Raw genomic sequence first — 26,096 nt, 5'->3', positions numbered from 1 at the left:
AAATAGATTCTTGATTAAATTGGATTGGCTGAACCTTCATGATCAATCAAGTAGCCTTTCTTTTTCTAATGCTTATAGTTTGGGAATTAATAATCAAAAGTGTTGCAAGAGCTTTCATTTTTTCGTGGGCCTTTGCAGTTAACATTCAGTTCCAGGAATGGCGGGGTTGGTTGTGAAGAGTCGATAATCCCACTTAGTCCACGGTCTCTATACAATCACTCTCTATGGCTCTGATGGTGCCAAATTTAGAAGGCTCTCTTCCCCAAGAACATCACCTCAGAGGTTAGCCAGACACTCTCTCTCTCTCTCTCTCTCTCTCTCTCTTTTTTTTTTTTTTTTCCCCATCTTTTCACCACATTTATTCAAGTCCAAGATGTTTCGGGCAAACAACACATACAGAATTTCACAGTAGGTGGAATGACTAATGACTCTCCTCTGCTTCTTAACCTTATTTTTCTTCTTCCAATTATGTAAAAATGTCTACTTTTAGTGTTGCCAATAGACCACATCAGAAATCCTTTACGCATGCTAACAGTCTGCAATTATTGGATTGTGAACAGCCAGCCATTAGTGATAGCTCTCTCTCTCTCTCTCTCTCTCTCTCTCTCTCTCTCTCTCTCTCTCTCTCTCATTGTGAACAGCCAGCCATTAGTGATATCTCTCTCTCTCTCTCTCTCTCTCTCTCTCTCTCTCTCTCTCTCTCTCTCTCTCTCTCTCTCTCTCTCTCTCTCTCTCTCTCTCTCTCTCTCTCTCTCTCTCTCTCTCTCTCTCTCTCTCTCTCTCTCTCTCTCTCTCTCTCTCTCTCTCTCTCGTCTCCACAGCTGCTGCCTGACCTCCTAAGTATTTCCAGCATTGTATGACTTTATTTCAGAGGTTAGCCAGAATAATTAGCAAGCCTGGTAACCTGCCCTCTCAGCAGAGTTTGTGAGCACCATCCCCATGGCGTAGGTTTTAGAAACATAGAAAATAGGTGCAGGAGTAGGCCATTCGGCCCTTCGAGCGAGCACCACCATTCAATATGATCATGGCTGATCATCCCAAATCAGTACCCTGTTCTGGCTTTTTCCCCATATCCCTTGATTCCCTTAGCCCAAAGAGCTAAATCTAACTCTCTCTTGAAAACCACAAGCCACAAGCCTTCCCTTTCCAGTAGCTGGAAGGCACCTCAGTACTCCCATTGCACATCACTGCGTTACCATACCTTGTGTGAATGGAGGGGGAATGGGGAATGGGGAATGGGGAATGGGTGAGGGGTAGGATGCTGCAAGTTCAGTCAACAGTACCTTCCACTTCACATGAATGCACCATCAAGGAGGAAGAAAAGACAGTAAGAAAAGGCACGGAAGCAGAGAAATCTTGATTAGAGAGAATCGCATGGTTAATGTGAAAGCTGTAAAGAATGACATAGAATGCACACCAGAGAAACAATAATTGCTAAACCCTGTTCCTGGATGATATTCCACGACTCTAATCAGAAGCTGGTGGGGACGGGGGGTGGGAGCAGCTGATGTACATCTCTGCCCTGTGCTGCAAGGAGGTGGCAACTCATGGACACGCAGGGTCTGTGGAAGGTCTCCACCAGCGAGAAAACGTTCTCAGGAGAGAACGGGGAAAACACTGCAGGAAAGACTTACTGAGAGAAGCCGATCAAATGATAAATGGTGTCTCGGGATACCTTGATACTTTAATGGTCAGAGGGAGGGGTCAGGGCTGCCACATTGAGGCGTGAGATGTGATGACAACCATCTTGCAAACAGAAAGGAGGGGAACCATAGTTCCTGGGAAGATGTATGGCACTGAGGATTACTAGTCCCTGATGTGTTACCTTGGTGTTTTACCAAGGTACAAAGTCACTGAGGTTTTTGTGCCTCGGTGTTTCGTACAAAAAACAATGCTGGTGTTTGTACTTGTGTAAAGGGTAAATGTCAGCGTGCAGGTGGAACAAAGATCAGTAAAGGGTAAAAGTTCCTCTCCGCTGTCCGATTAAACACGTTTATTGAAACGTTTCTAATCTTTAGATATGTTTGATAGTTAGGGATATTAAAACCGAATAGGTCCACAGAGTTAGAGTTGAACACAGAACCTGTCATCAACTGGAGTGGTCAAAAGTTTTGGGAATGCAAAGCTTTTCATCCTTGGCATTCCGGGGGCAGGGACAGCACGGGTTGGAGAAAAGGTAACGCTCCCTCTGCAGTGTACCCACGAAACTCCCTGGGCAGGTACAGTGTGGATATGTACTGAACGTAGGTCCCTCGACACTGTCTCAATAAACACTCTCTGGCCAGGTACAGTGTGGATAGGAACAGAACGCAGGTAAACACTGGAGACAACAAACACTCTCTGGCCAGGTACAGTGTGGGTGGGAACAGAATGCAGGTTTCCCAACACGGTCTCAACAAACACTACTTGGGCTTCAGGGCTTCCAGGTTTCATTCCCTCGAGTAAAAAGACCAATGTGCCAACCAAAGATACTAGAGGAGCAAGATAGACCACTCGACCCTAAAAACCGTAGTATGCCGTGGCGCCATTTTAGTAGGCAGAAACTTGCAGAAACATTTACAAAGAAAAATAACAAAAATCTGTGAATTGATAGATGAGATATATTCTGCATTTTAATGGTATCATCACACATACTGTTCCCCCAAAACACTGACTACACTGCGAGAGGCATAGCAGGCGGCGGGTTTTGCTTACTAAAATGGCGGACGTTATGCTCCGTCGCGTATTACACTTCAGTATAGGCGATTTCAACGGAATGGTCCATCTTGTTTGTCTAGTACCTAAGGTGCCAACCCCAACCTGCCATGGACAAACCTTTCTGCACCAAAATGGCATTCACCGTCTGACTTTGTAATAGATTGCCAGCCTAGTGCTGATGGGAGATCAGAAATTGGTTGTCGCTGCCCCAGCCCATGTTTCGCACTGTGAGCAGATGGACAATAATTTAATTTTGTTATTCTGCACCACACCTGTCGAGCTCAAAAACTCTTTCTCTTTCCCTCTGATGTTTACCCTGAATACTGGCCCTCATAGTTACGTGTTGGTGCCAGCTCCCATGAATCTCCTGATGCCTTTGCCACCTCTGCCTGTCCACTGACTGGCACTGGCTTGGCCCACCTAGTCTTTCACTGCATCATAACACGAGGTTCTCACGGAAGCACCGATCCTCTGCACCGACCAGGAGCATCGCCGTGACAGGGAGCTTTGAGATTGTTGAAGGGTTTCCCAACAGCGTCCAGAATTAAGGAAGGGTAATTATCCTCAAAAGCGCGGTGGTGATGTTGACAACCTTGCCGATTCTCACACCACATCCCCTGCTCAGCCTCCGCAATAACCATCAACAAAGCATCTGAACCTTTAATAATCATTGTTAGCGATTGTCAAAACAGCGTAATTGCAATCTTTCTCGCTACTTAAAAAAAGAGATTAATGGGGCAGTGTGGTTTCATTTCTAACATTTGGAAATTACTGTCCGCATGAAATTACCACACTGTTATTCTTTCCAACCCCTCGTCTCCCACAGTAAACCAAATTGAAATGTTCCCTTTTGCATCTCTCCACTTACATCTCCGTTCATCAGCTTGCAATCGTCTTCGATTTCATCTGCACTGTCCTCGTCCGACACCTCGCCTTCCTCGGCATCTTCACTGATGTTCGCAGAGAGTTTCTTGCCCTGAAATGGAAGAGGTTGAGATGTGAGATTGTGGGGAGGGGTTTGGACAAGGTCGGAGAGCAGTGGGAAAGGGAGAGAGAGGGACGGACGGAGGGAGAGAGGGAGCAGGTGCGAGATGGAGAGAGAGAGAGAGAGAGAGAGAGAGAGAGAGAGAGAGAGAGAGAGAGATGAAGGAGAAATAAATAGGGAGAAAATGAGGATGGTGAAAAGGATGGATGGGAGGTAAACCAATCTCTACCAGATAGATGGTAGAGAAATGGGATGAGAGGAATGGGGGAAGCAGAGAGAGGCACGTGGATGATGGGAATGAGGAATGGGAAAGAGGGGGGGGGGGGTGGGTGACCAATGTCAGCCATAGGAAGAGAAGAGAAGAGAGTGTAAGCCTCTCTCTTCTTATTGTCCCCTGTAATGAAGTACAGTGAAAAGCTTTTGCTGCACGCTACCCAGTCGAGGAAAAGACTGTACAAGATTACAATCAAGCCAGCCATAGTGTACTGATAAAGGATAAAGGGTAAAGGACGGTAATAATGAGGAGAGGTTGAATGGGAGCGAAGATTATACATGATTACAATCGAGCCGTCCACAGTGTATGAATGAATGAACGAATACCTTATTGACGCATGTGACGAGTCACAGTGGAAACGTTGGCTTTGCATTCCCAAGGAATGCAAGAGTATTCCAGGTGCAGGAGTAGGCCATTCGGCCCTTCGAGCCTGTACGCACCGCCATTCAATATGATCATGGCTGATCATCCAGCTCAGTAACCTGTACCTGCCTTCTCTCCATACCCGCTGATCGCTTTAACCACAAGGGCCACATCTAACTCTGTCTTAAATATAGCCAATGAACTGGCCTCAACTACCTTCTGTGGCAGAGAATTCCACAGACTCACCACTCTCTGTGTGAAGAAATGTTTTCTCATCTCGGTCCTAAAAGACTTCCCCCTTATCCTTAAGCTGTGACCCCTGGTTCTGGACTTCCCCAACATCGGGAACAATCTTCCCGCATCTAGCCTCTCCAACCCATTAAGAATTTTATAAGTTTCTATAAGATCCCCCCTCAGTCTTCTAAATTCCAGCGAGTATAAGCCTAGTCTATCCAGTCTTTCTTCACATGAAAGTCCTGCCATTCCAGGGATCAATCTGGTGAACCTTCTCTGTACTCCCTCTAAGGCTAGAACAAAACAGATGTATGATAGAGGAAATGATGTTTAGTGCAAGATAAAGTCCAGTCAAGTCTGAATTTCCCACTCCCCCTGCAGTGAAGGGGGAGATGACTGGAGGAAGCACCAGCAGCAACGAGGGGATAGATTCAGGAACATGTGGAGTTCTGGTTGATCACATTCCTCACTCGGCATTGTGTGAGTGCAGGGAATGCTGAATCACCTTGCTCCATTAACAGTGATTTCCTGAGATGACCCAGTTCTCTGTTCCATGGACAGTTCCAGGACGTGTGCGATTTGCAACAGAGCAGAGGTTGAGCATAAATCAAACGTGTCCCCAATCTCTCCAGTGCCTCCTAAATTAGATCAGGCGAGGCCAAACGGAGCGAGTCAGCAAGTAATTCACCTCCACTCCTCATTTGCATCTCAGGAAGATCATCGGTTTGCCAGTCAGGGGACGACACGATGGATTTTACTAAACTATCCGCTCACAAGGTGTGGCCTCCGTTGGAGATGCCAGCATTTAGTGTCCATCCTGGATTATCCCTGAGGATAGCATTTAACTATCAAGTTCCGTGTTGCGGGTGGGTGGGTGGGTGGGGGGACCTGGGTCACATAAAGGGCAACCCAGGTGAGTGTGTCAGATCCCCCTCCCTGAAGGATATTCGTGAAGAGGGTGGGTATACAGCAAATGGTGTCATGGTTCCCATTACTGGGACGTGCGTTGGTTAATTTAACTGGTCCGGACTCAGCCCGTCGGTCCTGGAAAGTAACTGCTGTTCTATTGCCGCCTACAGGAGGACCGGTATTGAACGGGAAATGAGAACGTCGGTGGTTGTCAGCGAGAGACCTCGCGATCTGATCGACAAAGGAGTGACGAGCCAGGGTATGCCACTGACGGTGAAACTGAGGTCGTGAAGCAAGCACGGTTGAAATCTCTGCCGCGGGTGGCTGACATGATAACACCAGGGTTTCAGTCTGGCACCAGCCAAATCAGAAAGCATTTGCTGGGTTCCATTCACCCGAACAGCTTGTGCGGTTACAGGCCGAAGGCAGGAGAATGGGGTTGAGAGGGAAAGATAGATCAGCCATGATTGAATGGCGGAGTAGACTTGATGGGGCGAAAGGCCTAATTCTGCTCCTAGAACATACGAGGTATGTGGAGCTTCCTCATCACACTCAACGAACAGAAATTCCTCCTAAATGCTTCATGTGATCTGCCAGAAACCACCTCCCAGTTGTCTTGTTCAGAACTCAGCCTCAAGTTGAAAGGATTTTCCCAGATCCAAACGATCACAGAAGAAATGTTTTTAGATCCGTGCAGTTGTGAAAAGATCACGCTTGACTACTTGTGCAGGAAGTTCTCCCAGGGCTTTGACCAAGACCATCTCTCGAACAATATCTCCACGACAGGAAATAGACATAAAATGCTGGAGTGACTCAGTGGGACAGGCAGCATCTCTGGATAGAAGGGATGGGTGACGTTTCAGGTCGAGACCCCTTCTTCAGACTGAGTCAGGGGAGAGGGAGATACAGAGTCTCCACAACAGGTATTACCCATGATTTTCGTTGGATTTTGCTGTGACCCTTTCCCCAGATCACAATAATGAATATTTTTCATCAGTATTTCCTTAATATTGGGGTCAAAGGGTATGTTATAAATGCAAATTGTACTTATTTCATAGAAACCTTTCCCTTTAAGTCAGAGAAGGGAGGGAACATGTTACCTAGGCAACCATGGAAAAAAATGACTTCATGGTTTTCTTTTCCATAAATTGAATTGCGATAGAAGATAATTGCCCTCTAATCAATCTGGACTGCAGGCGACCTCAGTGACCCCCCCATCCTGTCTCGCTCAATATTAATGAAGATCTGATTGCCTCTGTACCTTCACGAGAATCTTTCCTTTCAAGCTCTCAGGGGAAGGCAGCTGGGTCACACTGTCCACGTGCACGGAGGATACATCAAGTTTGTCCCCGAAGATCTCGCACAGGTACTGAGCCATCTTCTTCTGCTGTGGCACGCTGCAGTGGTTCTCCACCGACAGGATGATTGGATATCTGCAAACCACACACAGGCAAGCATTCAGCGCAACTTTACAATGCACTGGTTCAGAAACCAAGCCCCACAGGCGCACGGCGCAGGGGAGGCTTTATGCTGCCTGCGCCCAGCCATGGTGCAGCCACACTTGGGGTCCCTCTACGCAGGGATTCTGCCCCTCTCCATCGGGGACGTGGGGTGGAAGGTATTGCACCGAGGAGTCCCCTTGCAACCTGTTCCTCGCGCGGTTCACAGACTCGCCAGCCGCATGCCACTTTTGCGGGTTGGAAGAGTCTGTGTACCACGTGTACATGGAGTGTGTGAGGTTGCAGCCCCTGTTCCAATATCTAAAGGGCCTGCTCCTTGCTTTTTGGCTGCACTTTTCACCCACCATCCTCATCTTTGGACACCCTGTGCGTAGGGGAGAGGGTAGGGCCGAAGATGTCCTTGTTGGGTTGCTCCTGGGCCTGGCCAAGCTGGCCATCCGCCACTCACGGCGCCAGGCGGAAGAGGGCTCTGCCCGAGCCAGCTGCCTGCCCCTTTTCCGGGGTTACATCCGCGCCCGGGTGGTGTTGGAGAGGGACTACGCGCTGCCCACGGGCACCCTGGAGGATTTCCGGGACCGTTGGGCACCACGGGGGATTGGATGTATCCTGGATGGGGATTGTAATATCATTGTATAATAGTTTCAATTGGTATATTTGTTTGTATAGTATTCTGGTGGTGGGTTCTGTTTTGGTTTTATTGTATTGTATATATTATTTTAATATTTGAAATGGAGCTACAGTGAGCAGAGAATGATGGAACATTGTGGAGGGACATTCACTCTCCATCTAACCAACCCACCCTGGCAGCATTTGATGGGACAACACAGAAGGGACATTGCTCTATACTAAGGATTGTTTGGATATCAGTGGATATTTTTAAGGCAGAGATCGATAGATTCTTGTGTAGGAAGGAACTGCAGGTGTTGGTTTAAACCCGAAGATAAACACAAAAAGCTGTAGTAACTCAGGCAGCATCTCTAGAGGGAAGGAATGGGTGATGTTTCGGGTCGAGACCCTTCTTCAGACTCTTGATAGATTCTTGATTAGTACGGGTGTCATGGGTAATGGGGAGGAGAATGGGATAAGGAGGGAGAGATAGATCAGCCATGGTTGAATGGCGGAGTAGACTTGATGGGCCGAATGGCCTAATTTTGCTCCTATCACTGATGACCATATGACCTTCTACCTAACGCAGGCTGTGCCTTTCTCTGAGAGTGTTTGATGGTTTGGTACAGAGGGAATTTTGCTCTATATCAAGCCCATGCAATGTCTTTCTCTGGGAGTGTTTGAGTGCAGAGGAAGCTTCACTCTGTACTAAAACACAAAGGGCAGGATTAACTCAGCAGGTCAGTCAGCATATGTGGACGGAATGGGCAGGCAACGTTTTGGGTCAGGACTGGTAGTCAGACTGTTCTGCCCCTTTACTCTATACTATCCCATGCTGTGGAAGTGTTTGGTGGGACTTGTCCTTTTGTTATGTAGGAAGGACGGTGGCGTAGCAGTAGAGTTGCTGCCTTACAGCGCCAGAGCCCCGGGTTCGATCCTGACAATGGATGCTGTCTGTACGGAGTTTGTACGTTCTCCCTGTGACCACGTTGGTTTCCTCCGGGTGCTCCGGTTTCCTCCCACATTCCAAAGGCGTGCAAGTTTGTTGCTTGGCTTCTGTAAATTGTCCGTGGTGTGCAGGATAGAACTAGTGAGTGTGTGATCGTTGGTCGGCACCGACTCGGTGGGCCAAAGGGTCTGTTTCCACGCTGTATCTCTAATTTAAACTTCACAATTCTTCTGAAACTGTGCAAATCGCCTTCTGCCATTTTGAACCATAAATAGGACCCATTATATTATATTATTGGTACTCACTCTGACTTTGCAAAAGCATATTTATTGATGGTTTCGATCACATCTCGGAAGAGGATTTTGGAGGTGAGTGTGTAACCGTGGTGAACAATGGGCTCTCCGTCCGGTCCGTCCCAGCAGTCAACTGCAACGTAAACAGTTACTCAGTGAGGGCGTGCAGCGTAGGTTCACTAGGCTAATTCCCGGAATGGCGGGACTGTCATATGTTGAAAGACTGGAGCGGCTAGGCTTGTATACACTGGAATTTAGAAGGATGAGAGGGGATCTTATCGAAACGTATAAGATTATTAAGGGGTTGGACACGTTAGAGGCAGGAAACATGTTCCCGATGTTGGGGGAGTCCAGAACCAGGGGCCACAGTTTAAGAATAAGGGGTAGGCCATTTAGAACGGAGATGAGGAAAAACCTTTTCAGTCAGAGAGTTGTGAATCTGTGGAATTCACTGCCTCAGAAGGCAGTGGAGGCCAATTCTCTGAATGCATTCAACAGAGAGCTAGATAGAGCTCTTAAGGATAGCGGAGTCAGGGGGTATGGGGAGAAGGCAGGAATGGGGTACTGATTGAGAATGATCAGCCATGATCACATTGAATGGTGGTGCTGGCTCGAAGGGCCGAATGGCCTACTCCTGCACCTATTGTCTATTGGTACAGGAAACAGTAGCAGTCGTGTAACACACGCTGCAGGGAAAAGCTGGAGTGAAGAGGATCTCCAGCCTTCATGGACCAACCCTGCTTTTGTCTGTACGCTGCTGCCACAGGTGTTTGCCATAATACAAGCGTACATGCAGAGATGGGCGGCACAGTGGTGCAGCGGTAGAGGAGCTGCCTTACAGCGCCAGAGACCCGGGTTCAATCCTGGCTAAGGGGTCCTGTCTGAATGGAGTTTGTACTTTCTCCCTGCGACTCTGCTTGGTTTTTTCTCCGGATGCTCCAGTTTTCTCCCACAACTTGGTCGGCATTGGCAAGTTGGGCTGTTTGCATCTCAAAGGCATTCAGGTTTGTAAGTAAAATTGTAACATTGTCCCCAGTGAGTAGGGTAGTGCTAGTGTACGGGGTGATCGCTGGTCGGCGCGGGCCCCGTGTGCCAAAGGGCCTGTTTCTGGGCTGCGTCTCTAAACTAAACCAAACTAAACTTAACTAAACAACAGCTTGGTTTATAAAGTGCTGTGAACGTCAGGAAATCTCCCGCAGTCATCACCCAAAGCCTAACGTGTAAAGATGGGGCCTGTCCGACTGTAACATGGAACTTGCAGGAACAACCTGGGGAACAAGGCCAGATGATGGAGAGTGGCAGCTTTGATCTTACCTTCCACACAGCGACAGCCGGCCTGGAGCACCCAGGCGTACATGTCCACCCGCGACTGCGACATCAGCTGGTCCCCCATCAGATAGGTGTTGTGGGACGAGGCAATGTAATAGTTGCAGAGGGGCTGCGTCATGTCCTGGGCCACGTTGTAATGTTCGGGGTTAAAGATGTCCCCGGCTGGGCTTCGCATGTAGTTGGTGAAACCTGGCGGGTCGATAACATCCATTTGAAGGCGGAGGTTGACAGATTGCTGATTAGTCCGGGTGTCAGGGGTTGTGGGGCGAGGGCAGGAGAATGGGGTTGAGAGGGGAAGGTAGTGTGGACTCTTTGGGCCACATGACCTAATTCTGCTCCTAGAACTCATGAACCTATGATAGGAAGACGGATATTGTCATTCATTCCACCCAGTGGAGGGAAAACTCAACTGGTGTCCATTCACTGGGGCGGGCGGGTGAGGGAGCAAGGGGGCATGTGAGGAGGTGCAGGGGAATGGCAATGTGGGTGTTTGCACAAGTGCGTATGTATTGAAGTGGCAGGGGCAAACTCTCCTTATGCCCCTCGTGGGTAGGACAGCTGCTGCCTGGGCAAGTGCGGGGGAATCAGTGACCTGAGGGGCAGCAGTAGAATTGCTGCCTCACAGCGCCAGAGACCCGGGTTCGATCCTGACCACGGGCATTGCCAGTACAGAGTTTGTGCGTTCTCCCTGTGACCACGTGGGTTTTCTCCGGGTGCTCCGGTTTCATCCCACACTCCAAAGACGTACAGGTTTTGTAGGTTAATCGGCTTCGGTAACATTGTCCCTAGTGTGCGGCATAACGATAGTGTAGGGATGATCACTGGTCGGCATGGACTCGGTGGGCCGAAGTGCCTGTTTCCGCTCTGTATCTCTAAAAGCCTGAGAAGAAAGTAAAAGTTGGCAGCCCCAGGAACCCGGGCATTGGTGAGAAATCGGCAAGAAGGGAATAAAGTGCCGAGGCTGTGAACCTACCGTCGATCCCAATCACACCGCGCTTCTGGTTCTCGAGGCACGGCTCAAATTTGTCAATGATCTCCAGGCAGTGTTCCTTCGTCACGCAGCTCATCTGGGAGAGAGAGAGAGAGAGGGAGAGATAGAGAGAGAGAGAGGGGGGGGGGGGGGGCTTTGAACAGCTGCCTCTGCAGTGTATCTGACAACAAGGTGTCTATTGCACAGGACAGTCGATGCCTTTGATTCCCAAAGCGGTGACTCAATCTCCAGAAGATAGACACAAAATGCTGGAGCAACTCAGCGGGACAGGCTTCTTCAGGGTCTCGGCCCGAAATGTCACCCATTCCTTCTCTCCAGAGATGCTGCCTGCCCCGCTGAGCCACTCCAGCATTTTGTGCCTATCTTCGGTTTAAACCAGGATCCGAAGTTCCTTCCTACACACTCAATCTCCAGGATGTTCCCAGTGGATCAGCGCTCCCCAGGGATTGATGCTGACCTCACCTGCTGACCGTATGGATGTTGGGTCTGATGCTGGATATGAGGGAGTTCGAGAGTCACAGGGCATGCAAACAGGCCCTTCAGCCCAACCCACCAATGCCGACCAAGTTGTCACTCTGGGCTGGTCCCATTTGCCTGCATTTGGCCCATAACCTTCTCAATTCTTCCTGTCCACATATCTGCCCAAGTGTCTTTTGAAAGTCATAATTGGGTCTGCTGTTTGATAGGAAACAAGCTAGTAGGATTGTGTAGGAAAGAACTGCAGATGCTGGTTTAAATCGAAGATGGACACAAAATGCTGGAGTAACTCAGCGGGTCAGGCAGCATCTCAGGAGAGAAGGAATGGGTGATGTTTCGGGCCAAGACTCTTCCTCAGATTTCCTCAGGTTAGTAGTATTCTTCATTTTGGGCTTTTTATGCATTCCCGATATCTCTACACTGGAGGCAGATCTTTAGCCATCCTGTCTCAAAGTTCAGTAACTCACTCCCCAAACACTGCCACCTCTCAGCCCCCCTCTGTTTCTCTGCCCCTCTGCTTCGCTGTTCCTACATCCCTTCATGTGAGTCTGAAGAAGGGTCTCGACCCGAAACGTCACCCATTCCTTCTCTCCAGAGATGCTGCCTGTCCCGCTGAAATTACTACAGCTTATTGTGTCTATCTTCCCTTTATGTGGCCCAGTGTCTGATTTTATTTTACAATCCTCTCGTGATGTATTGGGATGTTTCTATCACTTCACATACAGTTGTTGTTGCTGGTGTTGGGCTGATCGCTGAGACCAGGCGTGCATGGACAAGCCAACGTCCCACTGATTGTGCATGTCCCTGTTCTCAAAGGGAAAGAGAACTATGGAGAGAGTGAAGTCGCTGTGATATTGAACATGCAGTTAAACCAGGATTCAAGGCAACTCAAAACTTAAACTGGGGAGGCTTAGGAAAGTGGGAATATTAGTCACAGCTTGAAATGCCAGTGGTGTTTCTCTCTCCACAGACGCTGACTGGTCTGTTGTGCATTTCCAGCATTACCTTCTTTCACTTCAGATTTACAGCATCTGTACCATTTTCTTTACAGAACAGGGCAGACAGATGAAGTTGGCTCCGAGATAAGGAAGTCCTAGCTACCAAACCTATGAGAAGAAGCGAGTGAGATTCTTGATTAGCACGGGGGTGTCAGGGGTTGAGAGGTTCGGAGTGGTGTGATTCTTGGCTGACCTGGCTCCAGTTAAAAATAATATTGCAAATTATAGTATTGTTTTAAAAGAAAATCTCATGCTATTAATATCTGAGTACAAAATTTAGAAATAAAAGCTGTGAATTTGCAAACCTTTTAAAACAGTTTCTTAAAATAATTGGCACCCTTTGCATTCAGCTGATGCGAAGTTGATACTTAACTTTGCTATATTCTGATCAGCAGTGGTTGAGTATTGATACTGATATTGAACATTAACGTGTACTTTCTGAACATTGATTTCCACAGGTTGAACGGTGATGTATACTGGCTGAATATTTATGCAACCAATGAATGTTGATCTAAATAGGTCAATGTTGATATGTGTTGGTTAAATGCTTATGTTAAATGCTGACATACAGTATGTTGGGCGGATTTTGAAAAATCGGCAATGGACTATTGAAATGCACTCATTAATTATTAACAAATGCTCACCGCAAATCGGTAACAACAGTTGTAAAATGTTCGCAGGGACTTAATAAATATCGGGTTTTGTATTGACAACCCTTGGATGACGCGGGAAGAGAGCGGGATTAGTTTGTGATTATGCCGACACAGATACAGGAAAGCAAATGGTCTCACCCTGTCCTGGAAGTGGGGTGTGAGTGTGGTGCGGCCCTGTAGCGCGGATTCATTTCTGCTCCTTACACTGAACAATTGATAAATACCACTTTGGTGATTACTGATAAAGATACTCGGTTTGAGAAAACAGGCTCAGCGTTATGATAATTTGACAAAAATCGCACCTATCTTTTTACACTTGGTGCCGACTGAATCTGTTACTCGAGGCAGTGCGTGAAAAGATAAATGTGCACGAATGTGCTCAGTGCTACCCGGCTTTATTTTGATTTACGCTGTGTTTGTTCAGGCAGACGGCCAAACGGAGGGTTAAGCATTGCTGCCTCGGGGTGCTAGGGACTGCGAGGAATTAGCTGAGGGAAAAGGGGAAAAGAAGAGCTGTGAAGCCAGAGGCCCTGGGCTGATGGTGTCCAAAACCGGAGAGACCAGCAGCAGAGGAGTCATGCCGCCTGGCAGCGACGACCCGACCCGACCCGACCCGACCCGACCCGACCCTCCACTGCGGGCGGCTCGACTGTCTTCATGCATTGTCGTTCCGCAGACTGGTTAGCACGCAACAAAAGCTTTTCACGTGCACCTCGGTACACGTGACAATAAACTCAACTCAACTCAACTAAACCTAGGGAATCAAGATCCATCAGTGATGCTAGGGAAAGCTACAGGGCAAACACTAAACTGACGTTCATTAAAAGGCAATTATTAGCTGAAATAAAGCAGATGGGAGGCAAGGTCGGCCGCGGTCTATGGAGTTCTTTCCTTAATTCGTACAGGGGATGCCCGCAGTTATTGCCTGTCCTGTATTGACCCTGGGGAATGAAGAGTCAATATTGATGGTGGGGCAGGGGTCACATAAAGGCCAGGCTAGTGAGATCCACACCTTCTCTTCTCTGAAGGACGTCAGTGAACCAGTTGGGTTGGGATGATGTTGGGCAGATGTCTGGTTACTGAACGGACAGCCCAGGAGGAGGGGGTGATATCTCCGTGGACCACTGCCTTCTCACCAGAATGCCTCGTCTCCTCCGCGTGGAAATGCAAAAGTAGAATTGGCTGAAGTATTTGCTCTTCTTTGAGTAGTCACATACATGCCTCGAACCCTGCTGCTGACGTTTGGTCCCATTGCAACAAAAGCAACTAAAAGAAGGGCTCCTTGCGGAATCTTGCGCACTGTACAAATATCGAAGGAAAACACACAGTGCCGGAGGATCTCAGTGGGTCAGGTGACATCTCTGGAGGGAGTGGACAGATGACGTTCTGGGTCGGGACCCTTATGCAGACTGGATGGACCAGGGAGCGGAAAGCTGGAAAAGAGCGGTGGGGGCTGGGGTGGGGTAAAACCTCACAGTTAACCAGGGGTCAACCAGGATCTTTTATGTGTCGCAAGGAACTGCAGATGCTGGTTTATACTGAAGATAGACACAAAATGCTAGTGTAACTCAGCGGGTCAGGCGGCATCTCTGGAGAAAAAAGATGGGTGATGTTTTGGGTCTGAACCCCTTCTCAGACTTTTATGTTTTATCTCTTCGTATATATTTAGTGATTGCTGCAGCTCTCCTGCTCTTTGACCGTGTTCTGACCCAGAGTGTGTTTTCCCAACACTTGCCTGTGTTGTCATCTTATGCCACAAGGCTCATGGCTCCATTTCCAGGCCTCCCAGTTTGGGCCCAAACAGGATCTTTAAAAAAAATATTCACTCATCCCTTCCCATCAAACCACCCCATCCCTGAGCACTTCCCTCCGCAACTGCTGGAGGCGTACCACATGTCCCGAAACCTCCTCTCCTCACATCCATCCAGGGACCACATCAGTCCTTCCAGGTGAGACAGGGGTTCACGTGCACCTCCTCTAACCTCATCTACTGCATCCGGTGTTCCTGCCATGTACATCCCAGTACACGTTCCTTGCACGTCTGCAAGACTCCGGAAGCCTGTTCCATACACCCACCACCCTTTGTGTAAAAAAAAGCTACTCCTCAGCTTCCTATTAAATCTTTCTCCCCTCACCTTAAACCAATGCCCTCTGGTTCTCGATTCCCCAACTCTGGGCAAGAGACTCTGTGCGTTTAGCCAATCTATTCCTCTCATGATATCGTGGGTGGATGTAATGTCGACAGACGGGTTTACCAGTTTTTTAAAATGAAGTGGAAACGGCAGAGGTATTTGAAAGACAGGCTGATCTGCCTTACAGATTTGAGGAGCATTCCTAAATCTACGCTCTTGTGGCGGTAGGGGCATTGGCTGAACTATCAGCTGCCGCTGGAAGCACAGTGAGGGTGTGATACAATTCTGAGGGTATCGAGGATGACTGCAATTAAGTAATTGCAAACATGCTGGTCTTTATTATTGAGTTGCTCTCAAAGGGGAAAGAAAATTGCAAATAACAGGAAATCTGTTTTAATTGAGGAGCTGAATCTTTACGAAGAGTTATCAGTTGAAACTGCTTCTTTGTGCCTTGGCACAATGAATTACTTTTAGATTGCTTTCATGTAGGCAGTTAAATCAATAACTGTAATGTTCCAGAGGCAGCAGTGAGATGAACGGGCAGCCCATTTGCCTTTGATTAATGGAAGATCATTGGGAGAGTTCTGGTTACGCGGCCCGTGCTTCAAAGTGCAGCATGATATCTCTTACCCCCATCCGGACAGGCAGCCACGACCTCAGACTATGCCCTGGTTCAGGAGACAGCACCAGGAGGTGAACCTGGCGGAGTGCTTGACAGGGGCAGGGGTGGGAGTGGACCTATTGAAACATGGGGCTGGTGCTACTCGGCCAGTTGTTCGATGAAAATTGATCGGACAACCTGGTCTTTCCTGGTGTGTACTGACCAGGACAACCGCGATAAAGTCGACTCTTAGATAGACTGGAGGCCCTCCAGAAGCCCCCTTCCGAAGGCTATTGGAAAGTTGACTGACGTATGGACAACACGGAGCAACTGTGGCGACCGTCAATCCATGAAACCTCAGCATTTCTTTTGACTGGTTAATGCAATAAATTAGGGAAAGAAAGAGGAACAAGAGAGTGGGGGAGATCCGTGAAATGTGAGAGACGTAGACGCTGACGAGGACGGAGATTGACAAGAGGGACACAGCAGCACAGAGGTACAGAACGCAGAGAGATGGGCTGATAGAGTCAAACATGGAGAGAGACAGGGATTCACATGCACCTCCTCCAATCTCAACTACTGCAACCGGTGTTCCCAATGTGGCCTCCTTTACATTGATGAGACCAAGTGTAGACTCGGCAACTGTTTCGCCGAACACTTATGCCAGTCCCCAACCACTTTAACTTCTGTTCCCAATCCAATACTGATCGTCCTGTCTTGGGTCTCTTCCATTGTCTCATTGGGTAGCTTACAACCTCACGGTATGAATGTTCAATCCTCCAATTTTAGGTAACTCACCTCCCCTCCCTCTTCTTCACCCATCCCCCTTTCTTTCCCACCCCCTCTCCCCTGTGCCCCACCTACTCACACCTACTTCCCCCTCTCCAACCCCTTCCACCTGCATTCCTTCCTCTAGCTTCACTATTCACAACACTTTATTCCTTTTGTCTCCCACTGTCTTTTCACCTCTGGCCTTTGTCCAACCATCTGCCTATCAACCCCCCCACCTCACCTGTATCCACCTGTTACCTGCCAGGCTTTGTCTGGCCCCTCCTCTCTTCCTGCTTTTTTTTTTACTGTCCCCACAATCAGTCTGAAGAAGGGCCCTAACCTGAAACGTCACCTATCCATGTTCTCCAGAGATGTCGCATGACCCATTGAGTTACTCTAACTCTTTGTGTTTTAAAAAATATGTATCCTGGTCGACCTTCTCTGCACCCTTTCCAAAGCCTCCAAATCCTTCCTTCAATGGGGCAATCAGAATTGACTGCACGCAATAGTCCAAATGCAGCCTGACCAAACTCCTGTAAAGTTGCATCATGACTTCCTGACTCCCATTCTCAATGCCCTGACCTATGAAAAACAACCATACCATGTGGATATTTCTACGGCCGAGATGGATAGATTCTTGATTCGTACGGGTGTCGGAGGTTATGGGGAGAAGGCAGGAGAATTGAGAATTAGGAGGGAGAGATAGATCAGCCATGATTGAATGGCGGAGTAGACTTGATGGGCCGAATGGCCTAATTCTACTCCTATCACCTATGACCTTATGGCATGGGTTCTTTGCCACTCGCTCTCTTTGGATACTGAATTGCCTCTGGCCCCAACGATAGTGCCCTCAGCTCCAGCATCAAAGCAACCAGGGCAAACGGAGGAAATCACAGCTTTAGAAAAAGACGAGACGACTGAATCAAGTGGAGGTTTGAGTTTTGGACTGTTGGCTCTTTTCCAGGAATGTTAGCAGGTCCCACAACAGGCGCGTCAGAGCAACAAAAGACAGGCACATCGAATGAAGCCAGTTGAATTACAGTTCAAATATATTAAAAGACATTAAAGCTAAACGCTGCTGTTTTCATGCCTGCGTAAATTGATAATGATACAGTGAGACCATGAGGCTGTAATTATACCCTGCAACACCTGGGAAATTATTTTAGCAACATTATCCTTGAGACTCATTGGGCAGGAGGCACGAGTAAACACAGCTGTTTGGGTTTAATGGCTGACCAGAGAAGGGCTGGAAATGTCAGCCTCAGTGTATTCCACACGTGGCGGGCCAGGGGGGCACTGATGAGCCCAGACTTGTGTTATTTTCCTGTTGTTTCTTTCATCCCCTCTCTGTAAATACATCTGCCCCAACAATTCACCACAAACGCACGGTTCATCTAATGACAGCCTCTACATTGTATCCCACCACTGACCACTCTTCCCAAGGTCTTGGTTCAGGCTCTTTGACTCTCTCCTAAACAATCTGCTTTCGCCCCTCTCTCCATCTCTTCCTTCAAACTTTCCTTTATACTTTCCTCATCCAGAAATGCTTTGACATTCTCTCTGAATGTGTCGGTGTGACTGTACCCTCCTGTGAATTGTCACTCTGACACTGTGTCCCTGTGACTGTAGCCCCCCCCCCCCCCCCCGACACTGGAGTCTACTGAGACTGGATCCCTCTGGCACTGGTTCCATTTGACACTTGATCCTTCCGAGACAGTAGCAGCCCTCTGATACTGGATCTCTGACACTGGATCCCTCAGCCACTGGATTTCTCTGGCACTGGTTCCTTCCGACACCATAGCCCTCTGACACTGGATCCCTTTGTACGTTTGCCCCATGACCACGTGGGTTTTCTCCAGGTGCTCCAGTTCTCTCCCATACTCCAAAGGCGTGCAGGTTTGTTGGTTAATTGACTCGGTACAATTGTAAATTGTCATTAGTGTGTAGATAATGCTAGTCATAGAGTCACACAGTGTGGAAACAGGCCCTTCGGCCCAACTTGCCCACACCGAGCAACATGTCCCATCGATACTAGTGAACGGGGATCGCTGGTCGGCATGGACTCGGTGGGCCGAAGGGCCTGTTTCCGCACGGTATCTCTGAAACTAAACTAAACTAAATCACAGCTTGCTTTGAAAAGTGCCTCAAACATGTGGAAACAACCCTGGTCATTCGCAGGTGGACAATAACGTAAATAAAGAGATGCCAAAAGTGTCAGGTGCAAAGCCGTGGTACCTGCAATGTGAGCAGTTTATGTCTCCACAGCCACTGCCTGACTGTCTGAGCATTTCCACCACTTTCTGTTCTTATTAAAGAGGAAATGTGTCGGAAGGAACTGCAGATGCTGGTTTGAACCGAAGATAGACACAAAATACTGGAGTAACTCAGCGGGACAGGCAGCATCTCTGGAGAGGAATGGGTGACGTTTCAGGTCGAGATCCTTCGGGGGTCTCGACCCGAAACGTCACCCTTTCCTTCTCTCCAGAGATGCTGCCTGTCCTGCTGAATTTCTCCAGCATTTTGTGTCTATCTTCTTATTAAAGAGGAATCGGGACTTCTTGATCAAAGGGCTGGGTTCTGGGGAAGGGAAAAAAGGGAAGAGGGGCAGAGGTTTACAGGGGTCCCACTGATTGAATGCATAGCTGCCAGCATTTGGGGAATGGGGTGAGTTAGATTGAATTAAAGACAGCAATCCTGGTCTAGAAACATAGAAACATAGAAAATAGGTGCAGGAGTAGGCCATTCGGCCCTTCCAGCCTGCACCGCCATTCAATATGATCATGGCTGATCATCCAACTCTGTATCCTGTACCTGCCTTCTCTCCATACCCCCTGATCCCTTTAGCCACAAGGGCCACATCTAACTCCCTCTTAAATATAGCCAATGAACTGGCCTCAACTACCTTCTGTGGCAGAGAATTCCACAGATTCACCACTCTGTGTGAAAAAAAACTTTCTCATCTTGGTCCTAAAAGACTTTCCCCCTTATCCTTAAACTGTGACCCCTTGTTCTGGACTTCCCCAACATCGGGAACAATCTTCCTGCATCTAGCCTGTCCAACCCCTTAAGAATTTTGTAAGTTTCTATAAGATCCCCCCTCAATCTTCTAAATTCCAGCGAGTACAAGCCGAGTCTATCCAGTCTTTCTTCATGTGAGGCTGTGTAAGGCCTTCTGTGTAAGGCCACTGCGACCAGTTCCAGTACCCTGATGCCTCAGGTAACCCTACGCAGACTGCCAACTGAATTGGAGACTTATGTGTCGCTTCCAAATGGTGCTCTGGAAATACAGTACATCCCTGAGCCTCATGTAGGCCCATGCTGTGGGCTGCCTCTCTCCTTCATACGAGATGGTCTGACATCTCACGCACATGTCTTTCTCTGCTCATTCCGTCAGAGTTCCCCCAACCCCTCCTGGCAACTGGGAGCCTGTGGAGAGAGGGAGCTGCCCAACACTGGGACGGGTCTTCCCCCCTGAAGTGCTCACCTTCTGCTCCACCTCCAGAAACCTCTTCAGGTCGTCGGTGTCCATCTGGTCCTTGTGGTTGCTGTACATCAGCATCAGAAGGTAGAGATCCCTCCGCGTGGACATCATCTTGTAGAACGCGCAGAACTCCTCAAAGTCCAGTGTCCCTTGGTTGTCGTCCGTGTCCGCCTCCTGGCAATGGGCAAAGAAAGTCCCGTTAACTTCCCCACTGTGATATTCCCAGATCACGGTGGCACAGTTGCTGCATCTCAGTGCCAGGGACCCGGGTTCGATCCTGACTATGGGTGTTGCCTGTACAGAGTTTGTACGTTCCCCCCAAGCTTAAGGATAGCGGAGTCAGGGGGTATGGGGAGAAGGCAGGAACGGGGTACTGATTGAGAATGATCAGCCATGATCACATTGAATGGCGGTGCTGGCTCGAGGGGCCGAATGGCCTACTCCTGCACCTATTGCCTATTGTCTATTGTCTAAGACCGCGTGGGTTTTCTCCGGGTGTTCCGGTTTCCTCCCACACTCCAAAGACGTACAGGTTTGTAGGCTAATTGGCTTGGTAAAAATTGTAAATTGCCCCTAGTGTATAGGATAGTGTTAGTGTAGGGGACGTCGCTGGTCGGAGCAGACTCGATGGGCCGAAGGGCCTGTTTCTGTGCTGTATCTCTAAACTAAACTAAACTAATCATGGATTTCCTGCTGCATCCAATTTCAATGCCTAACAAATGTCCGGGAAAGAAGGGTGTGGAGCTGGGACTCGTGGTAGAGTCTGGGACCAGAGGCCATAGCCTCAGAATACAAGGACATACTTTCAGAAAGGAAATGATGAGGAGGTTCTTTAGTCAGAGGGTGGTGAATCTGTGGAATTCATTGCCACTGAAGGCTGTAGAGGCCGTCATTGGGTGTTTTAAAGACAAAGATAGATAGATTCTTGAGAGGACCGAGCAACACAGGTAGAAGAGAGTGGAAGAATGAGGTGGAGGCGAAGGGAAGGGAAGTCGAGCACTGGCTCGGTTACGGATAGAGAGAAAGACGGCATTGTAAAGCTGTTTAGTTCAGTTTAGAGATACTGCGCGGAAAGCGGCCCCTCGGCCCATCGAGTCCGCGCTGCCTTGCGTTCCCCGTACACAAGCACTATCCAACACACCGGGGACAATTTGTAACTTCATCCGAGCCAATTAACCTACAAACCTGCACCATCTTGGGAGTGCGGGAGGAAACCGGAGCGCCCAGAGAAAACCTATGCAGTCACGGGGAGAAGGTACAAACTTCGCACAGACAGCTCCCGTAGTCAGGATCGAACCCGGATTCTCTGGCGCTGTAAGGCAGCAGCTCTACCGCTGTGCCACCGTGAAGCCCCTCTGTTCATGAGATGTGGCACAGCAGAACACAGGTAGCAGGGTGTGTGTGACCACGGGACTGTATCTAATGTCAGGAAGCGCAGTGCTCTCTTGCAGATTAAATTAGCGCTGGAATTCAGATGGTACCCAATAACCTAAATCAGTTTTGACAAGCGAAGGTGCACTCACTCTGCAGTAATGGGAGCATTATCATGTGCAGATGCTCGGCATTGAGCTAATGACCACTTGAATATGTGCAGCAGATAACGACAAATGGAAGGAACATAAAAGGAAGCAGTAATAATCCCAGCACAAAAAAATAGCCGGCCGGGGAAACATGTCAGCAGACCCCCTAACTGCCCCTGGCAGGATGCTTTGTTGTCACTATGACTTACCAAGTGCCAGCCCAAGGTTCATCAGCATAACGAGTCAGCTACTGCCAAGCCAAGCTGCCTCTCTTCCTGATACAGAGAACGCAAGCCTCGCGACGAGGGTTGCCAACTCCCTCGCTCCCAAATACGGGACAAGGTGACGTCACCGCCCCGCGCCCCACGTGACCTCGCCCAGCCAGCGGCCACGTGCTCCCCGCTCCACCAGCGGCAGAGACCCCACCAATAATCAGGAAGCACGTCGATATGTGTGTGTGTGTGTGTGTGTGTGTGTGTGTCTGTTTTTGTGTGCATGCGTGTGTGTGCATGTGTATGCACGTACACGTGCTTTTGAATATATATATAATATATATATAAAGTGTGTGTGAATGTGTGTGTATATTTACACATGGTTGTGTGTGTGTGAGTGTGTCTGTGAGAGTATTCATATGTGGTTTTGTATGTGTATGTATATATGGGTGTGTGAATGTGTGCGAATGTGCATGTGTATTTACATGTGGTTGTGTGTGTGAGTGAATGTGAGTGTGTGTGAGCCTTTTCATGTGGTTTTGTGCGTGTGTATATATGTGTGTGTGTGTGTGAGTGAATGTGAGTGTGTGTGAGTGCATACATGTGGTTTTGTGAGTGTGTATATATGTGTGTGTGTTGAGCGCAAAATCAGGTGGTTCAAAACACAGGCATCCACTCTCTCCACAGTTACACTGCACCCATGAACTCTGACTGCTGCCAGTTTAATGCCTGATCATACGCGATGGTTGTTACTGTATCGATCAGCAGGTGGGGGCAGACCCCAAAAATTTCAGCAGAAGGTAAAAGGTTGTCAGCTTCCTAAGGGCATTATTTCTTCTTTGCGGGTCAGTTGTAATACTTGCACCACCACTGGCTTGATTTTAACATTGGCAATTGGCAAATGCCGAGTCGCCTAGCAACACGATCAGCGCAGGCTTGCAGGGAGCTGGCTGGGCGGGTGGGAGCGTGGTGTGTGCATTGTGGGAGCATGGTCTGTGTCAGAATGGTGCTGATCCGCCATCGCACGGCTGCCACAGGCCCAGGCAGAGTGGCAGCCGGCGGGGGAGAGACAGCCGTGCAGGGCAATGCCAGTCACTGCATTACTGCCTGGTGCAGGGGTCCTGGTTAGTGAGGGAGACAGGGGCTCCTCAACCCTGGAGAGGAGCAAGGGAGAGAGGACAAAGGAGAAAGGGGCAGCACGGTGGCACAGCGGTAGTGTTGCTGCCTTACAGCGCCAGAATTGGGTTCGATCCTGTGCACGGGTGCTGTCTGTAAGGAGTTTGTGCGTTTTCCCTGTGACTGTGGGGGTTTTCTCCAGGATCTCCGGTTTCCTCCCAAACTACAAAGACGTACAGGTTTGAAGGTTAACTGGCTTGGTATAATTGTAAATTGTTCCGAGTCTGTAGGATAGTGTTAGTTTGCGGGGATCGCTGGTCGGCGCGGGCCGAATGGCCTGTTTCCGCGCTATATCTCGAAACGAGACATTTCTGCAGCACGTACACCAGAGGAGGTGGGAAGGTGATCGGCTGAAGTTACACTGACCCCCCACCCCCTCCAACAGTGTAAGGCATGAATCTCCATTCACCAGTCTTATTTATGGACCCCCCCTCTCACCATTCTATGAACCCCTCCCCAACCAGTCTGACACATGGACACCCTCCTTATCATGGACCTCCTCTCACTATTCTGAGATATGGATCTTCCCCCATCACTATACTAGACCCCTCCTCACCAGTCTAACACATAGAACCTGCCCCCCCCCCCCCCCCTCACCAAGATGCCTGGACCACCCTCTCACCATTCTGTAGGGACCCACTCTCACCAGTCTGACACATGAACCACCCTCCCTCACCAGTATGAGGCATGGACCCCCCCCCCCTCACCAGTGTGACGCATAGACCTCTCCCCTGATCAGTCTAATGCATGGAAATACCACCCCCCTCCCTCACCAGCCTAAGGCATAGACCCCCTCACACCAGTCTGAGATATTGACTGCCCTCAGCAGTCTGACACATAGAACCCCCCCTCATCAGTCTGATACATGGAAACACCACCCCCCTCCCACCTCATCAGTCTGACGCATGGACCTGACATTGACCCGATGACTCAGTGGGGCCTGGGCACGAAGTCTCACTACCAGCGACACTCCGCTCTTGCCAAAGTGACAACACTCATTGGCTCTGAACCCACGTTGGCACTGAACCCAGCGAACTCCGACCCAGCGTCTGATCACCACCTGATCTCACAAATCAAAACTCAGCTCATCACAATTGCCTTCCAACGACCCTTTGGCAAGGGGGCTCGCTGCTGCAAGAAACAAAGTCCTCTTTAAATTGTGCGAGGAGTTGAATGAGGCACGTAGCAGAGAGCCAGGCAGCTCATAGGGCCTGTCATCCCAGGTAAACCTTCACAATGGGATAATACATACGTGATTAGCAACATTTGCAGGTTATGTACCAAACCATTAGGTCTGGTTGCAAACAGCTATTTTAAAGTTGGTCGCATTTTCAAACTGAAGACTGACTGAAATCCAATTCCCTAGGAGCATTGCTGCCCACGAACATCAAACACTCCCAATTGTGTCTGATGTTTCTTCAGTATTTCAACTGTTTACCTATTGGATCCAACTGACATTTAATCCACTTGCATTATTCCCACTGGACCCATTTCCCATCCAGCCCTGATGGCTAAAACATCCGACTGCAATCTTTATTTCACTCGGGGATATCACAAGAGATAAAGCAGAGTTTTTATACACTGTGATGGTATCACGCGTTGGAATGTATAAGTATATCATCAACTAATCTTATATAAAGGCTGCTGTTGCAATCGTTTAAGCTAATTAGCTTTAATGTGCTGACTGGACTGAATTCGCTACCTCACCAAATGTTTCGTATTAGTTTTTAGTTTAGATATACAGGGCGGAAACAGGTCCTTCGGGCCTCCGAGTCCGCACCGACAAGCAATCACCCGCACATTAACACTATCCTACACAACAGGAACAATTTACAATTTTACCAAGCCAGTTAACCTACAAACCTGTACGTCTTTGGAGTGTGGGAGGAAACCGGAGCTCCCGGGGAAAACCCACACAGGTCACGGGGAGAACGTACAATCTCCGTACAGACAGCACCCATAGTCAGGATCAAACCCGGGTCTCTAGCGCTGTAAGGCAGTAACACTATCGCTGCACCACCTTGCCGCCCTCATGGCTCTTGGTTTTACTCTTCATTCAGTTTATTTCTGTACTTTGCTGCAGATTGTAACATATAAGATTATCGAAACGTATAAGATTATTAAGGGGTTGGACACGTTAGAGGCAGGAAACATGTTCCCAATGTTGGGGGAGTCCAGAACCAGGGGCCACAGTTTAAGAATAAGGGGTAGGCCATTTAGAACTGAGATGAGGAAAAACTTTCTCAGTCAGAGAGTTGTGAATCTGTGGAATTCTCTGCCTCAGAAGGCAGTGGAGGCCAATTCTCTGAATGCATTCAAGAGAGAGCTAGATCGAGCTCTTAATGATAGCGGAGTCAGGGGGTATGGGGAGAAGGCAGGAACGGGGTACTGATTGAGAATGATCAGCCATGATCACATTGAATGGCGGTGCTGGCTCGAAGGGCCGAATGGCCTCCTCCTGCACCTATTGTCTATTGTCTATTGAGTCATAGAGTGATAGAGTCATAAAGCATGGAAACAGGCCCTTCGGCCCAGCTTGTCCATGCCGACCAAGGTGCCCCATCTACACAAGTCCCACCTTCCCTTATTTGGGGCCATGTTCCTCTCATCCATTCCTACCCATGCACCTGATCAAATGTCTTTAAAATGTTGCTGCAGCTTCTGCCTTAACGACATCTGGCAGCTCATTCCACATACCCACCACCCTCTGTGTCAAGGGTTGTAGGTTAGTCCTTGCTTTCATCCCTCCACACCTCACTCCTTATCTGGCACCTTCTGACGACCTACGGTCTGTATTGGGAGGTTGCCGTCAGCATTCACAGCTGGGGATTGTCACGCACCTGGCTTTGGCATGACTATCGCCAAACGTCAGATGGAGCAAAGAGCCAGCATTGGGCACGAGGAAAGCTCAGAGGGTGAAAGACAACTGACACCTTCACAAACAACGCGGAAAGAGATGTCTCAGATATATTGGCACCAGTCAAC

The 26,096-nt window shown here is 48.8% G+C and overlaps 1 protein-coding gene across 1 annotated transcript in view; it reads right to left on the bottom strand.

Annotated features, from left to right (window-relative positions):
• The window catches only part of LOC144607922 (1-phosphatidylinositol 4,5-bisphosphate phosphodiesterase eta-2-like), a 182,338-nt gene that overhangs the window by 66,504 nt on the left and 89,738 nt on the right, over positions 1–26,096 (bottom strand). The window contains exons 5-10 of the mRNA XM_078425056.1: positions 20,207–20,377; positions 11,073–11,166; positions 10,085–10,288; positions 8,783–8,903; positions 6,724–6,895; positions 3,566–3,673 (exon numbers count right to left, since the gene is read on the bottom strand). Coding sequence (XP_078281182.1) covers positions 3,566–3,673; positions 6,724–6,895; positions 8,783–8,903; positions 10,085–10,288; positions 11,073–11,166; positions 20,207–20,377 — 870 coding nt within the window. The remainder of the gene's footprint in view (positions 1–3,565; positions 3,674–6,723; positions 6,896–8,782; positions 8,904–10,084; positions 10,289–11,072; positions 11,167–20,206; positions 20,378–26,096) is intronic.

Source organism: Rhinoraja longicauda, chromosome 30 (genome assembly GCF_053455715.1).
Source record: "Rhinoraja longicauda isolate Sanriku21f chromosome 30, sRhiLon1.1, whole genome shotgun sequence".
NCBI classification, from domain to species: Eukaryota; Metazoa; Chordata; class Chondrichthyes; order Rajiformes; family Arhynchobatidae; genus Rhinoraja; species Rhinoraja longicauda.
This window is presented reverse-complemented; position numbering and strand designations above follow the sequence as displayed.